This window comes from Phaethon aethereus, assembly GCF_964289735.1.
Source record: "Phaethon aethereus genome assembly, chromosome: 5".
In the NCBI taxonomy this organism is placed as follows: domain Eukaryota; kingdom Metazoa; phylum Chordata; class Aves; order Phaethontiformes; family Phaethontidae; genus Phaethon; species Phaethon aethereus.
The window spans coordinates 7,807,120-7,825,484 of record NC_138579.1 but is presented as its reverse complement, the minus strand read 5'-3'; the positions used below and the strand labels follow the sequence as shown (position 1 = coordinate 7,825,484).

At 39.3% G+C, this 18,365-nt stretch overlaps 1 protein-coding gene across 2 annotated transcripts in view; it reads right to left on the bottom strand.

Annotated features, from left to right (window-relative positions):
- Positions 1 to 18,365, bottom strand: part of MNAT1 (MNAT1 component of CDK activating kinase) — a gene marked incomplete at its 5' end in the record, with an annotated part of 125,963 nt that overhangs the window by 56,385 nt on the left and 51,213 nt on the right. Inside the window, 2 exons of one of the 2 annotated variants that reach the window (XM_082000260.1) lie at positions 11,483 to 11,608; positions 16,939 to 17,079. In XM_082000260.1, coding sequence (XP_081856386.1) covers positions 11,483 to 11,608; positions 16,939 to 17,079 — 267 coding nt within the window. The remainder of the gene's footprint in view (positions 1 to 11,482; positions 11,609 to 16,938; positions 17,080 to 18,365) is intronic. The other variant, XM_082000261.1, reaches the window with a different exon arrangement.

The window sequence follows — 18,365 nt, the reverse complement described above, 5'->3', positions numbered from 1 at the left end:
ACATTTGTTTAAGTGAGCCAAAGCAGGTTTCTTTGTAGTCATAATATTCTTACATATTTTATATTTTTTTAAAAGACCCTGCATAAAACACAACGTATTACCATGCTATTATCCACTTTGCAATAAGCAGAGGATTTCACTGCTCTGCCACACATTCTGCTGGACTATAGCACATGTCACAAACTACACCTGAGCCTCCTGTTTTCCCAAAATACAACAGGTTACCTGTGTATCAACTAAGATCAAGCAAAGCAGAACAATAAACTGAAATAGTCAAATGCTCCACTTTGATATACTCCATTACCCATTTTTTTTTCCTTCTAAAAAAAAAAAATTTAAGCGGAATAAAGATATGCCAAACTTTCAGAAACGAAGGCACTTCTTCAGGCGGATAACTTCTCTTTCATTAGCAGCCGATGCTGTCAATATTCCTTTCCAGCGACACCTTGACTGACACGCTGAGCCCAGACTAGGTATATATGGGGAAATTCACCTTTTGATGTCCAACACCAATTGCCTAAAACAATATTCCCTTCTCCCACCCTCTGCACCTGAACAAACATTCTCCAGGAAAATTACTTTTGAAGTCTCCTTAGTGCAGAACATTGTCTCTTTGATCCAAAGTATCTTTTGCTGCAAGTACCCTACTATGATGAGTGCATCTTGGATAAGTACTGACTATAGAAAACCAAGGCCCCAAAAAGCTCCTTTGAAATACATCTTTATTTTTAAATGTATTTTTAATTTACAAATGTGCTTTTTTAAAGCTCAAAAGTTGACTCCTCTGAGACCTTGTAGCAAACATTCATTTACCTGCTCTGTTCACTTAGGCATGAGTTAAGGTGCAGAAAGGTGGTATGCACACACACAGCATGGCCTCAATCAACATGCTGCATATTTTTTCCTTGTAGGGAATTAATGTATTAGTAAGGCTGGTGGAAATCCTAACTGAGATTAAAGCAAAACAGAAGATGCTGTGGGAAACACAAGTCCTGCATGTACACCCCTGCCTCCAGCCAGACGGGTGGAGGTCATGTGGCGGGTGGTCATGTTTGAAACCACCCAAGTGTGCCCATACCATCCCCTCCTGCCCTCGGAGACCAGACTTCTTACACAGGAACTCATCCAGACAAGTGAGTACCAGAAGCCCTCATTCCCCAAATCCTTCTGTCCCAGAGCTCTCCTATAATTCCCAATCCCATGCAGGAGCCCTTCAGCCCTTCTTCCTTGAACATCCCCTGTCCCACTCATTCCCACCCTTCTGCCAAACTGCCCCACATCTGCCTCCTTGGATCGATGGCCTCATGTCCCCCCCACCTCTTTGTTCTCCCCAAAGGCACCTCACATCCAAGTCCCCACCTCCTCCTCCATCCAGCTCACCTGCTGCCCTCCGCTTCCCCACCCCTACAAGCCCTGACCCCCTGCTCCACCCTGACACCACTGCTGCTGCTGCCAGCACTTGACACTGACTTCCCTGCCACATTTCTTCCAGCGACTACCTCCCACTATGGCCATCCCTCGTTATCCTCTTGGCTCCCCTTGCATGACTTTTTAAGTCCAGCAAGAATTTCAGAAAAGTCAGATGTAGGCTGTACTTACCCAAAATTTGTCTGAAGGCGGCCCTGAGAGCGGGCAAGGAATAAAATATAAGCATATGGGAGAACTTTTACCTAGGCTGCAAGGCGAATCTACTCCACAACATCAGCAAATAGATTCTAGTTCATTGGAGAAATGGAATTAGCAGGAATAAAACTAGTCTGTGAGCTAAGTCTGCGCGCACATGCCTAATAGGCAAGTCTCTCAAAGCCAAACAGGCACAACCCAACTGACCACTGACTCAAAGGAATCTGTGAAGCCATTAGGCCAGCTCTGCCATTCCAGGTCCACCAGCTCTCCTCCAGGTGAACAACAGAGAAGAAAACTACTTTTAGCAGCAGCAACAGAAGAAAGGATTAGAAGAAACCATGTAGTGTTCTCACAAATGCAGACAAGCACTAAGAAAAAGGGATCATAGCAGAAAGATCACACATTCTTCTATGCACATGTACAAATGTACAGCTTTAGCTTGCCTAAACAGCTTCAAGTCCCTCATTGCTCTTAATACAATTCTTTAAGTGTTCTTATTGCTCTCTTTAAAAGAATTTTCCTCTCTAAAGCATCCTCAGCTGATGAATGTCATTTCACATCTAGTCTGTAGAGAGGAGACAGTCTATCCACCACTTGCTGAAGAAATCAATGCTTTTATTCTTAAGTAAGAATTAAGGCGCCTGAACTATTTTTTTTTTAAGATCTAAATTCTAAAATATTTTGTTCTGTCAAGTTCTCTTTACATACTCATCTTCAAGTACATAAAAAGTTCCTACAAAGAGGCTGAGAACAACCTGCTTTTGGCATCTACCTAGGCAGAAAATGAACTTGCATCAGGTCAAGGAAAGAGAGTTACTGAGTTTCCCATAAAATGTAGAAGCAAGGGCAGCAAGTGCTACCAGAGGCCATCTGAGGAGACTGCAGTCTAAAAGGAGGTCTTTAAGAATGGGTTAGACAGGTACCTGTCATTAAGTGCCCCTGACTCTGCCTCACAGCGGAGGGAAGGATCCCATGACCCCTCAAGACTCCCACCCAGCACTATGATTATACAGTTCCGCAAATACCCACTGCAATTTTGGCACCAAGGCTTCTAATTTTATTCATTTTTCTTCCCTGACTTAAAATTCCATCGTTACAGAGGAACTTTGTCCACTCTCATTTTTTCATATCATCTCTATCAAGATATAATGAGACTGCTTATACTCACGCTTTGAGACAAGCTATTTATTTCTGTTTCACCCTAGCACTACTTTCTGGTATGTTTACTTTTAAACAGTGCATCAAGCAGCACTATTTAACAACTTTTTGCATTAAAAATGTGGTTCAATAACATTGCACTGCTCATTTAGCACAAACTCCAATATTTAACATTTATGATGTTTGCAACTCTTGGCCAAAGCACAGCATCAAAAGAGCATATATGCACTAAACTGTATCTTGTTAAAAAGAACAGCAGCACTGAAAAAAGTTATATTGGAACAATCTATAAATGTGTTTACATTATACGAATGATTTGCTGTTCCTTCACAAGGCATGTAGGAAGTCAGCACTTCTCAAATGTGTAAAGTATTTCCATGTGCTTAAAGCATGATCTTTCCAAAACAAACAATGATTGAGAAATTTTTTATTATTCTTTATTTCCCTGCCAGCTGTTTTTTTGGACTCTCCTCTCAGCCACCTTCTTTCTTTCAGTCAGATCTCTCCTTATTGCTCACAGTAACACCTATTCAAGCAATAGCATATTCAGAGCTCTAAGACTCAGAAATAGGAAGATCCCAGGCTGCTTTAAACAGCATTTTCCTCAGATCAATTTACAACGCGTCTTTGTGCCATCGTAGCTAGCGGCGGGTCTGGCTGTTGTTTGGGATGCAGTCTGGGCATCCTACATTAGGACCTAAAGCCCAGTTCCTGCTGCTCTGTCCCAGTGCCTGCTCCCATATGGGCAGGAGAGCAGACAGCAGCCTGGCTGAACCCTTCCTGCAGCCTTCTGCTGACAAGCCTCATCCTATGCAGCATCTTTTCATGGGACCAAAACAACATGCTGCATGACACACAAATGTACGTCTGAAATTTAATGGTAAAAAGAGCCAGGCAAGCAAGCTCTTGGGCAACTCCATAAATCAAACAGAAGATGAACACACCCAAACAAAAAAACCTAAAGAAATGAAAAAAGAACACACTCCCACACCACACACCCCCACCCCCAAACACCCAAACCCCAGGAACAGTTCCGCTGCAAAAAGTGACAGCTAAAGAGTAGATCTGCTCCACTGCTGGCTACAGCCACTTTACTAAGAAGTACATTTCTCTTGCTGTTCACTCCTGTCCGTTTAACAGTGTTGGCACTATTTCATTTACTAAATTTCAGTCATTACAGCTGTGCAAACTTATGGGCATAATTTGTATTTATACTAATATGTGTATATAAACATGTGCTGTTTCAGCCATGTAAAGGAGCCTTAAAGCAAATGAACAAATATTTATTCTAACAGAGCAGTATAAGAGAGCCCAACCATAAAACAGAATCAGGTCAAGCAGTTCTCATTATGTCTGTCCACCAAACAGTTAAATTTCAACAACGGCATCTTTCCTAAGGCATTCCAAACAGAAATCCTGCAAAGAGGTATGTGGAGATGTAGAACTGCATTTTCAAAATCCAGTCTCCTTTCCCAAGGCAGGCATTGTGAAATGAGGGGAGAAGAAGTGACAAATACTGTCATTTACTTTTGTTTTTTCCCAAAAAAGATTTCTTACCTATATTAGGAAAAAAAAAATCATTAAGTCAAGATAATGTGCTTAATGTTTATGCACTTTGATATAGTAGTAATTACTTAGCAAGGCCAAAACCCAATTAAATGTTTTAGACTTGAGTCTGTGGGCTGGAGTGCACAGGAAGCGTTCTGATGATAGATCACTTAAATAAAGTTTATCTGGCATACACTTCAAAACCAGAGTTCATAAACTTCAAGCACAGTTCTGCATGTATGTGCTTGACTCTTAACAAAACATCTTTATTTAAATAGAGGGCTAGAGATTTAGTACAACGAATATATTTACTACTGCTAATCATTCTCCATCATGCTACTCAAAAGTTGCAGGCATATTGTATATATGATCCTATGAGATTTAAGTGAGCAGTATGTGGATCGCAGGACTCTAGACCATTGTTAGAATTCCAGCACATTAGCCCTAAACTGAATACTATCATTCAGCATTCTTGGTGTTCCTTAGTTCATACATTTGAATTCCATATCCATGTATTGTCAGAAATGATGGAGATCCAGCAGCTGCAATTTCTTTTTCCTGTTTGCTTTCCAGCAAGCAGGTATACTTCTCATCAGATCAATGCAATGCTCACTGTTAAAAACAAGATATTGTTATTGATGATAAAAATTCAAAGCTAAAGCAAAATGCAATACATATTCTTACTAGGAATCATGAGGGGGTGCTTAGCAACTGCAGAATCCCACTAGCAGGGTCAGTGTTACAGGGCTATGTGCACCTGCTCTCCAAACAACGTACCCCCTGTGAATCTCCGCTCCAGGGAAGCTGCTTGGCCAACAGTGCTGGTTCTCTGAGCATCTTCATCCACAGACCTGCTGGAAAGCGCTGCAGCTCCCCTCTCACCAGCACATTTGGGTTTCCTCTGCCAGTGAGACTCTGCTTCATGGGACTGACACCCAGCCTCATGGTACAGACTCAGCAGGCTCCTGCTGGAGGCCTAGCTCATGCTCAGTGCCACTCAAAATTTTACCTTTACACGCATGCTCTCTAAAACAAGTACATCTATTCCAAGGGAATCTACAGACCTAAACACACTGCTTCCTCTTGAAAGTAAGCGTTGTGATTCTAAACTACGAAGTGTTGCAAAAAGGGAAATATTCCACCCAGCTGCAAAAAAGTGCATAGTATAAGCCAAATGAAGATTAAAAACAAAACACCAGTTAAAATCAGACCGGCATACATCTCAAAGAAATCAATTCCATCTGAAGTGTTTCAGTCTGAAGACAGACCAGCTGAGCTAACAGTGAAGGAAGGAAATAGGCTTGATTTTTTAAATTTATTTTTTAACTTTAGGCAAATACTAAAAGCACTTAAAACCAAAACAAACAAACACACACAACACCACACCAAAACCAACAAACCAAACCAGAGCAGTAAGAATTGGCAAAGCAAGGCTGAAACGGTTCCCAGTCACACAGAGTGGCAACACACTCTGGGGAGCTGCAGAGTAGTCTAAACCGTAGTGCAACACGCACTTCACTTACCTCAGAGTACCTGGCATATGTCTAAGCAACTTTGAAGGAGCACAACTGATTAAAAATATTTCAACAGACTTTTTTGCATTTGGAACAGGATTTTCGATAATTGCTCCACAAGCTATAAAAGAAACAGACTGAAAAACAGGAGCAGCCGCTGAGCAGTTGTTTGCACAGGAAGCAGTATCGTAGAAAAAGGCAATAATGAAGAACAGTTAATTTGACCTGAGCTGATGAGGTCAGCGTTTTAAAAGAAATAGCTCCACATAACGTAAAATAAGGACGTTATTTCCCATTAGAATAATACTGCAAGTGTAATGCTGCAAGAAATATATTCCCTAAACTTGTTATGCCCCACTTAGTAATAACGTGCATTGCTGAGGTGTCTTAGACAGCCTGTGTCTGACATGGAACCATTCCTCTGAAATACTGATTTCGGCTGCTCCCCTCTGTAAGCTCCAGCTGCTTCAGACTGCACATTGCTCTCCCCAGCATTCAGTTACTAATAGCCTGAAACTACAAGAACTGGACTAAAACCCTGATAACACTCAGACACACAGAAAAGTTAAATGTAACACTGCTGCTGTGATTTGGACAGGGAAGCAGAAGCTGAAACAGATATTTCACCCTTAATTTGCTGCCATTCAGCGGTGCTGTTGACAGGAGATGGAGCCTGGCTCAGCGGAAGACACACAAGGTTAGGAATTTAGTAGGGCTGGATCCTATTCCTCCTTCTGCCACTACTCTGCTGTCTAATCCTGAGCAAGTACATCCCCTGCGGGCATCTGGTTCCCCTCCCTCCCTGACACATCTATTTAAACTGCAAATTCAGAAGGGTAGTGACCATCTCGGTAATGACAAAGCATGTACAATGCTCTGCACTAATATTTCTATTAATAAATATTCCCACTGCTATTAAGTAATAGAACAAAAACCATGATAGAAATTGAACAGTCAATGATGCATTAGATTAATTTTGAGGTATTTGGGTATAAAATGTAAAAGGCAAACTCTCCCAAGTAGTAGCAGGCCAGAGGACACCTATGTTCTTTTCCTGTGTATTTGGGCAATCCAATTAGAGGTAATTGAGTTTTTAACCACATGAAATTACTTCAAGAATACCATCACTAGAGGCTAAGTCTCCTCGGAGGCTGGGGGAAGGGAGCAAAGAAGTATTACTGGAAGCAACCGCAAAGGGACAGGGATGCTGAAGACAGCATGCACCTGAGCCAGTCTAAGGCATCCATATTTTTTACAAACATGTAAATAGTTGGACCACAGACTCACAGGTTTGCATGTTCCTAGTTCCCAATGAGTTAAAGAGGAGTTAAATACATCCACACTTTATGTGTTTTTAACTGCAATGGTAATGTAAAGCACAGATCTACAAGCACCAAAAGGCTCTTACAGTCCTGTAAACACCACAGACATTAAAAGAAAACTACTGTAATGAAATTAATTCCTGCTGCATTTGCAAACTGCCATTCATGTGCAATGCATATGAGCACCTCTTTTACACACTAAAATTAGCTTCACATTAAAGCCACCTTCCAACCAGAAATGGTCACTATATTCACCAAGAAAAAGAACAGTTCTATTGCCAGACCTTAATTTGTTTTCTACATGATGATAAGCCCTAGAAATGCTAGAATTATCATTCATTTCCGACAGCCTTTGCTCTTTTTGATGGCTACTAAAACCTAAAGTACAAGCACTGACAGGAAATCATATTTTTAGCACTACTGCAACAATTAAGATCAATAATTTCTTTTGTAGTTTTACACTGATTTGAGATTAGATTTAATAAGACTGTTTTATATATTCAGATATGCTGAAAACTTTTTTCTTAATATGATGAACATGATAAGCAGAAAACTCTGAAGCACTTTCTCCCCCCACTTACAGAGGTAAATCAAACTGATTGATTAGGAAGGTATGCTTTGTGCACAGAAGATATAATTCACTGAAATAAAATGTGAAAGTTAATGGAAAGATTGCAAAGAAAAAACAGCTTCCACTTGAAAGGAGAAAAAACACCCAAAACCCCAAAACAATTTAACAAAAGGAAAAGTGGAGACCCTATCCCCGTGAGCTAATTGTCTGTCCTGTGCTATAGGGGATGCTCTTGCTTAGCTTACAAGTGAAAGAGACTCCCTCCTCCCCCTGCAAGCGTAGGAACTCCACAGCACTAATATGACACCTTAATGAGCCAACTTCCTTGAGCATTGCCCAGGAGACTAGAATGGGCATGCCTCTTAATTCAGAAACCGAGAAACATGTCCAATTATCAGTCAGGCTGAAGAACATCTCTGACCAAGACCATCCCAGGAAAAACACTCATGTTCAAGCTGAAAAAAACAAGTGGATTGCCACAACTGGCATATTTTTATAGCCTTTGTGTAAACATAAGTTCTGGATTAGCCACCATCTCAGCTAGCTCTATCTGGATTTGCTTCTTTTGAAACAAAATTAAGGAAAACACCCACCAGTGGCTAAACTATTAGGAAAAAATAAAAGCACAGGGAAAGAACATACATCAAATGTGTGCGGCCGAAACTAACAGTGAGCACAAAACAGACTTTTCACAGAAACTATACTTAATTTGAAGAACTGTTGAGCCAAACACAGATTAATTAGGACTGTACTTTTCAAGAAATTCTCAGTACTCCCCTAGAGCTGCCTCCACCATTATAAGTGGTGTGAACCCCATGGCTCAGAGAGGAACAGAGCTAAAGCAACTATAGAGCACTGCCCTTGAAGGGCAGCGCAGCAAAGGCTCTACCTATTTCAAGTGTACAACTATGCAAAACAAATGGACTGTGCATCTCAGGTTTTTAGAAAAAAACATTCAACCTGGAACATATTAAGCATCACATAAGGTCAGCACCCAGGTGAGAATTCACCTTACGCTGTCACTAGAATATATTGTCATGGATTATCAACTGTACGAAGTCACATACAATGAGCAGTGCTGTTGTTTACAAAATTAACTCTGTTCTGAGCTGAACAACTTGCATTTGACTACAGTAACTTTCCAAGAGGCATTCCAGTCCTGATCTGAAAACATCAAAAATTAGAGATTTCATTGCATTCCAGAGTCAATTTTAATAGTGAGGCCAATTAACCAGTGGAACATCGTGAACTTTAGGTCTTACTTGTTCCTCCAGCTCCTATTTAGATCCTATTTGTTTAACCAAGGTTACTGGTTCTTGCTTCACTTACTGTTGCACTGTTCGGATTTGGCACGCTGTGTGTTGAGGAGGTACTTACTGTAAATTGAGTCATATCTTCAACTTCTCTTAAGCTAGAGGCAGAACGCAGTACGAAGCGTATCTTTCTGCCTTTGAATGGACCTTTGTGGCTCAGCTACTCTTTGTGTCCTTTCTGATTTTTGCATTCAAAATACAGTCAGCAGAACTCTTCAGGCCATGAGAAGGCCATTTCAGAAGGAAAAGCCCTTTCCTATTTATTGCTTTACTATTCACATATTCAAAGCCGCCCCACACACATGCCGTGACTAAGGGTCAAATTGGTTTACTTGCTTAGCTAAATTTCCAAATCCTCTCCATAGAGCCTGTTATTTACTCTTCTATTTATAATTTTGCATTTAGCCATATTAAAACACATTTCATTCAAATGAAGCCAGCTTGTGAAAGCGGCCTGTAAACTGCCAACTTGCATGTCATCCATAGAAATTCAACATCTGCTTCAAAACACTGAACTGTGTCCTAGCAGAACACCCACAGAAATATTCCCATGCTGTCGTAACCAACAACTACTTTAGAAATTACAAGTTAGCCAGTTAATTCACTTATTGTGCAGAATCTCAATACTGTTATTACTGTGTAATGTAATTTCTATATAATTCCAAAAATCAATGTAATGTAGTAACTAAATCAAATACCCTATAAAGAAAACATGGAAACATTCATCTTTCTCAACAAAACCTGTAATTTTATCAGTGTAAAATGCGTTTTGCTTGATACAATACATTTTCCATAAAGAGTAGTCACCAGCTTCAAATACTGCTACCCTTAATTTTACCCTTAACTGTACTTATTCCTAATTTTATTTTTTTAAGTTGTTCTTTTTTAATCTAGGACTAAGGTCAGTCAGGGCAAGGTTTTTTTGTTTGTTTGCCTAGGACTGAAAAAATTAAATTAGTCTTCTACTTTCTCCTTAATTCTTATTAAGATTTATTAATTCTTATTAAGGATTAAGAAGAATTCTTAATTAGTCTTCTTCACTTTCTGAACAATGATAAAGTACCAATCATTCATCTGAGTATCCCCTATTATTCCAAATGTTAAGATTTAAATGTCACGATGCTAGAAATCTCCTCACCCAAGTCTTTCACCATTCCTGGATGAAGCTTACTTAGGGCTGCAGAGTTGAAGTGTCCACTACCACATACTGCATTTCATATCCATCTACAAATGCATTAGAAAGTACTTCCATTGTCCTCATCATGTGGCATAAGCTTATCTTCTTTCTTTTCCCAGAAGAAAGGACAACAGCTTTAAGAAATTCTGACAATATATTTTAACAGCAAGAAAAAGTATAGGAATTCAGTTAGAATATTCTTTAAAACAGAACAAACATTTTCTGTCCACTAGCTTTTCTACACAAACAGAAAACGTCTCACAAAGCTTATCAATCTGCCCCAGACTCTTAGATTTTAAAAGAAAAAAATCAGAAGATATAGCTTATACTACAGGAAAACAAGAAAACAATCTGCACAGCTTTGCAAACGCTGATATTACTTTTGGAAAAATAAGCTGCAAATGCTGCTACGTTGTGAACTCTTTGGGGGTTAAGGAACACAGTACAGATATCCCTGACAAAATAAATAGATTAATTGATGAGAGATTAATTTGATGCAAAGGTCTTTGCTGACTTCTTGGTTTGTTGAGAAGGTTGTAGAGTATGTTGGTTATTTTAAAGACATCATTTACCATTATCGATTCTAAAATACAAAGTCTAAAGAAAATGCAGAAATTTAAAACAAAACAAACCAGGAAAGCAGTTAGGTGAAAAAAAAAAAAAAGATCAGTAACTCATGCTCCCACCCCTAAAACTCCCCACAAAACTTTACATTTCCACACACAGGCTGATGCATACTTGTACCATGTCGTGATAAAGAACAGGAATGCTGACAGATCTTTAGCTGTCACCATAGCAGTAACACATTTGGAAAAATACTTGTTGCTTCCTAGATTCCAATAACAATGAAAAGAGCATCCTTAACTACTCAGCACCATTTTCTAAATTGCCTGTATCACACTCACAGATTATTCCAGGGCTTAAAATCTGAAGAGAGTGCAACCTTTTTTGAACTTCCAAAATTCCAGCTTCCAGAATTGGTACACAGTTGAGACAACAATAATTCAGAGTACAGAACAACTTTGCAGGGAAAAGGTAGAGCTTATTTTTCAACAACTACACAAAGAAAATATTTCATATATTCCAACTAGCAGAATGATTAAATTCTTACATTAATTCCTAATTACTTAGACTGTTCTCTTCCAATTATATATTTCATATATGCAACTCAGGTTTAAATAATCTCTAAATTTCATACCAGGAAATCTTTGGTCTTTTGAAAAGCATTAAAAAAAGAAATGAGCAAGTCTTACCATTTTGATGCCAGTGGAAAACGTGACTGGTTTGACAGGTTTGGGTTTTTCCACTTGCACTTCTAGCTGAGTAGATCTGTCCTTATGCTGAGCTAAAAGCAGTGAAGCAGGAAGACTGGAACTCTCCTGTAAATATAAGGAACAAATTTAAATGCTAAAACAAAATAAATATTAATTAACGCTACACATTCTTCAAAACTGCAAGCTGTGCCTGAAAGGCCATCACTAGCAGAGCAGCATAATGCTAAGTATCGTCTCTATGAGAAACAGTTTACAGAAAACGATCATTTTCAGTAATAAGAAAAAGCTGCAGCAGCCCCATAAATCAGAGTAACCTGCAAACAACCATTTTTATGGAATCCACATTAAAGACAATATAACAGGCTCCTTATTCCAACTGGCCAATGCAACTATATTTATTAAAATAAATAAAAAATTAGAACTTAATCGGGGACGGAATAATAATACCAAGTAGTATAACTTGGATCAGATGTTTATCTAAGACACATTCTTTCTACCAATGAACTCAGACCAGTTTGAAATTGTTTCCCATTAGATTTCACCTGAGGCCGTTTGGAAATGATCCTTGCTCTGCTTTGCACAATGGCACTATTGTAAGTGCAAGCAACAGCATATTTATTTTCTCCTTCACCAACTTATTTTTAGGGAAGCCAGCCAATTTTTAAAAAATATATAAAAAGTAATAAAATGAATAGTTAAGCAAATGAACTACTTAAACTCTCTGAACAGAACAATTCTGCAACAGAATGGTTATTAACATACATATATGTACTGCATTCTTGAGAGAGTCAGAAAATTATCAGCCAAGTAATTTTCTAATAAACTAATGTGACTATCCACATGCACACCAAAATCCTCGAGGCTTCCTAGCTAGAACAACAATAAAGTTGAGAGCAAGGGAGAAGTTCAGACGGATTCTTCCTGGACAACCTTAGCACAATATTTTATTCCCAAGGCCCTCAAACATCACATATACTTCTGTTTCACGGAACCAAGCAAATACTCGACTATGAACCATATTTGGTACTCACAAAAACCAAACTAACTTTAATAAACTGGAGTGTGATTTTTTACTTAGAACAGGTCAAGGTAAGAAGTTGGAAGTTTTTAACACCATGAGGTGTCTTGCTGTTCATAGTATCCTAGAGAAACCTTCTGAAGGAATCACAAAAAAGTCATGTTGTACACTGACTTTTCACATCACACTGCAGTTCTCCTTCCTCACTACATTTTGTTATACTAACTTTGTCTTACAACTACATTGCAAGTGCCAAAAGCAGAAAAATCTCACATGAAGATATCTGGTCCAGAGTCACAAACACAGTAACTAAGGCACAGGATCCTACTCACAGGGGAGGGAAGATGTTAAAAACCTAAATTGTAATAGTAAGAGACATCTAATTTCTGTACAACTGGGAGAAAATTCGGTCCATGAATCCATTAGTTTACAGACTGCATCTTCAAAGTGCTGTACATGTCTGTAAGCACCACGCAGCAGCATGTGCTGCTAGCTGTCAGCAGAGTTTAACGATGTTAGATTCTTTTAATCATCAGATTTAATACGCTGGGGGAGAAGGGAAGAGTGTGAAGTGTTTTCTGGTTTGTTTTGTCCTCTCATATTCCTTAAATGTTCACTGCATTTCTGATACAATAACTAAAAGGAAGCCAATTTTTGTACCAGCTTCTCAAGAGTTCGCACAATGATCAGTAACCAGATTACACAACTGTGGGAAACCCACACCGTGCCAGCAAGTCACCACGTCTGTGATTGTTTGTCCTTTCCAATACGCACATACCCCTTCTGTTAACTATTAACACACATGAAAGGTCCAATCCTGTAAGCACTTATCCATACTAGCAATTTTCTGTATGGGAAAACAAACTGTCTAGCAGTACGAACAAAGCCAGTTATATGCAAAAATTTCTGAAAGATTTGTCTTCAAAAGCCCCAAAGTTCTGGTAAAAGTGGGGACACTTGCTGTCTTTAAGGCACCTTGCCCTTTGCTTGACTCCAAGCTATGCCACGGCACAGGGAAAACCTGCCTCTTGTCCATGTGCTGCAATGCCATTTTGTTCATGCTTGGGAAGTATAGGCTCTTCAAGAGGTAAGGGCAAGTCCCACAAACACAGAAGACATCTAAGAGCAGATCTACAATCTTCTGTATACAGGTGAGAGAGTTTATACAGTAAATAAAGGAAGTGCTTTGACATTTTACTCCCCCTCGATTATCCAAGTCTAGAAGGTTAAACAAAAAACAAAAAACAAGGGCTGGTCCTTTCTGCATGACCCACTGAGCTCCTCAGGTTGACCAGGAACCAGAGCCTGCTGCACAGCATTTTAAATACCAATCATTTCCACGCCTTTTTCCCTGCCTCCAGACCATCTAAATTTTAAGCCCTTTGAAGATGGGACAGTATTCTCACACAATTTTGTAAACAACTGAGACCATTACTCCATATGGTACTACTACAAATAATATATATAAGAAACTGTGAATCACCTCAGTCGTTACAATTTAAGCAAAGGTAAAATTCTGTTCCTGGAAGAGGAAAGACCCATCATCTCTACTTGGACCTCACAAAAAATTTGCCTTAAATATTCTCTTGCTGCCCAGTAGCAGGGGATAGGGGGTGGAATCTTGAAAACAATGACCAAGACCCAGGTCAAGTGGGCTGCAGGTTCCCAACACCGGGTGATGCATCCAAAAGAGACAATTCAAAACCAATGGGTGAAATGTCAGCTTCCCACCTTCCTCTGCTCCCAGAGTCCTGCTGAGTCAGTAGTTTTGCCACTATCACTGTAGCCAGAAATTAATCCTTGTTGTTTTAGCACAGTACCAGCAACCACAGATGTAAGATTATTTTTTTCATTTAATTCTTTACACTGCTACTGCTTATGCTTGGCTTTTGCTGCATTTCTCAGCTAAGTTTTACTTACGATCAGCTTCATTTTCAGATTTGCAGCACAGCATTAGAGGGATTTCAGAGACCATAGGAAATGTTTATTTGTTTAACAACTGCTGGTTTTCCAGAGACTTTGTTAAGTCATTACACAAACCTTTCAGTGCTGCTTTTATAAACTTTTAGCATTACAAAACAAGCTTCGGCTCAAATTTAAGTTGACAGTGCCCCTTCATAAACAGAGACACAACTTAAAATTGCCCAGTTTCCTTCCTCAGCTTTTAAAAGAATCACCTTTCTGTTGTTTTTAGAATATTAAGATATGTTTTAACAGCAATACATATGCAATCACAGTTAAAACTACCTATTTTGGTCATGTTTTAAAGATTATTTATGGTCATTCTTTCCTCAAACCATCTGGTGAAGTAGGTTTCCAGTAAAACCAACTACTTTGTAAAAAAAAAAGAAAAAAATCAAAAAAGATATTGGTCTCTAGCAAATTAAAAGTGTGTTTTAGAACAGGAAGTAAGTTGGAAACCAGTTAAAAATCCCTATTCTGAGCCATTAAATTCAAGTTCATAGTGGAGCTTTTATTAATTGATCCACTACTCAAACTATTCCTAATTGTGTGGATTGTAAGTACTTTTATCTTTAAAGTGAAAAGAGACTGCTGGATGCAAAGTTCCAGGCTTGAGGGATTTTCAAAGAACCTTTATGCTCACCCCTGCTTTTGTCTGGGGGAGGAAAAAAAAAAAGAAACACCAGTTCCTTTCAGCAAAACCAATGACAGGTTGCCAGGACTCCTGTCTTAGGAAAAGGCAGCTCTTGAGGAAAGCCCCTGAAACTCCTAAACTGCACATCGATGCCCTTTTCATGTCAGTGCCCTCTGCACCGGTTCAAAAAGGAACTCTACTTTTCTAGGAAAAGTAGAAAAGCATCTGCATCTTGAATAACAACTGAGAATACAAAGAAGGAGTTAATGCTATATTAATGGGAGAAACTGAAATAAAAGAGAAATTCCAATTTAAGTCTGCCAAGCAGCTTTAAAACCACACTGACATAACTGCACACATACATAATTCTCCTTTTTTCTGATTTCCTTCAAGGTTACACAGAGACTGTTCTCATGAGTATTAGAGCATGTGAATGTTTCTGCATACGTGTCTGTACACATACATGTATTAAAAAGATTGAGATGTGCATCTTGTGTAAACAACACATTTATTGAGCTTCTCTATGCCCACACATCGTCATTGCATTTCAGATGCAAAATCAGTAGTAAATTCAGCCGAAGACAAGGTCAACACAATTTTCAGAAGCAGATGAGTTTTGCTTCAGTTGTCTCTACATGCCTCAAATGAATCGAAGTTTCATTCAGTTCAAAAGGGTAACTCGTACACAGAAAGTTTGCAATAAGAGAACATGACACACTCAAGGCAAGAAATCTTTTTCTCATGGTAGTTTTTGAATACAAAAGGACCACCTATCATTTAGGTGCTCTGACTCAAAAAGGTTTGACCAAGGCTTGAATAACTCATGAGGTTACTGTCCCCTGTTCTCCACCATCTCCTCCTTGCAGAGGTGGCTGAGCTCATGACATAGCTCCTCATCACCACTTTGCTTCAACATACCAGATTGTCAACCACTGTTCAGGACTGCTTAATAAGCCAGTGGTAAGAGTTCACATTATGGCTGAACCAACTTAACAACTCCTCTCTATCCCCCTCACAAATTGCATGATCAGCCATGCACCAAAGCAGATATAACTGTCATCAGCTGAAGGCAAAACAAGCAGGCAGTTACATGGCCTCAGACATGACAGAACCTCACCCATCATACATGAGGTTCACGGAGTAGTCACCGTATCAGCTATGCTAAGGCAAGCCATCCTTGATCACAGTCAAAGCCTGTGGCTTTCATAGTGTCAATTAATTAAATATAAATCTAGAATTTCATACTAGCTCTTCTTCAGATATGCAGTCAAATGTCAACTAATAAGTAAAACTGGTAGAGTGGCTGGACTCACTAAAGCCATTTCTGAAATACACCTCCACATTTCGATCAGCAACAAGGAAAGAGCTTTCAATGGAAGCTCACCAGAAAAAAACATAACAAAAAAATTAAACCAGGCAGAACCAGGAAAAACCAGGAAAATAGCTGCCTTCTCAAGAAACCTCCTGTATTTTTCTTTGCTAACATCTTATCAAGGATTAATTTTGTGTTGAAACAGCCAAGAATACTTTCCTAGAATTAATTTCTAACCAGCACTGGACATTCTGGACAACGAGTCCAATTGAGTCTATGAATCCCAGAAGCACTCTTCCTCCAGTCCTCAGCTTACCAAAACCAGCATTGTTTGTAACATTGAAATGAATGATAGGTAAGAGAACAGTAACACAAAACATGCAAGGCAGGGTTACAGAAAGGGGTAAAGATATCAATGCCACACAGTTAACTGTGGTAGAGATGAATGTCAATGTACTTGCTGTTTGCTCTGCCTCTGAGCATTCAAAGCCTCTGGTTCTGTTACTCACCAGATCATCCAAGAGTGCCTGCTTATTCTTCCTTTTTATCATCTGTTGCAGTTGTTCTTCTTTTTGTATGAGCAGTCGCCTTTGCTCGTTTTCCTGTCGCTCTACCTCTAAAGCTTCCTCCAGCTCTTCCTGCTCCCGTGTCTGAAATGAAAATTAGAAATCCACTTATAGCAATCTTCCTTCTTGGGTGGACAGAGCTCACCCACAGCTCTGCTGCCTACCAAAGGACCTAGGTCAGACCAAGCAACAGGAAAGCAGCCAAATTCTACCTTTTAAGGTAGAATTTTACAGTCATTATGGGCAGTATATTACCTTGCCTTATTGCTCAGCGCAAAGTTACATTTTTTTTTTTTCCTTCCTTGCTGCGCTCTGCCATAGGAAGTAACCATGTGGATCTTGGCTCTATAAATGCTAGAGAATGACAGGGGATTTTCCTTATATCCTCTCTCTAAAATGAACCCCTCTTTGCTCCCACACATTCTACTTCTCAAGTGATATAAGTGGGTGACCAAAAATATGATCCCACAATACTGTTCTCGATTGACCCCCTGATCAGCTGCATCTTGTGTGCTTCTTAACAGTGGTGTAGAAGAAAAATAAGACATTAGAAATCTGTGTATATTAACAGAGAAGCTTATAAGCTCAAACATACTTAAGCATGAACTGTAAAAAATGTCACATTGTCCAAAAATGAGGAACTTTTCCTATAATTTGAAGTCATATGCCATAAGAGAAGAAAAGAAAGAAATAACTAGCACAGGCAGATCAAGCCAATGGGTCCTAGTGAGGCCCAGTTACCCCTGGACGCAAGAACTGACAGATCTCATCACCTGCCACTGAGACAACAGAAGCTGCTTTCATTTTGTAACCAGCAGTGACACTGGTACACAGCTGCTCACCAACCAGTGACCACCTGAAACTGGTTTCTCTTTGTATTTAATGAAAGGAAACAAACGAACAAAAAAATCTCTAAATTGCTAATTGAGATTATTTCTGAGAATTAAGGGATCTAGTTAGTTCAGTTAACAGAACTGAGGAGCTCAGGGTCGTTGAGATATTCCAAGCCCCTTCCATGTTTATTTCTAAAGACTGACCTGGAATTTGCACTGAAGCAGAAGAAAACTTGAAGGGAAGAACTGACAGACCTAGTCTGAAGAACCAGCCCTGAAAAATTACAGTCAGAAATCAGTAAACTGATACACAAACCTCAACAAGATTAGACTACAGGAAAAAGGATGAATTGCCACAAATCAGATCAAATTCTTTCTGAAAGACCAAAACCAGTAAAATGGAAGAGAGATGCATCCAATAGGCAGCAAGGGTTGTGTCAAGCTTAAAGATAACCCAGACACAGCCCCAACATCTAACGAAATAAAGATAATCATGGTAAAGCCTGAAGTAAAGTCAAGATGACAAATGGTAAGAAG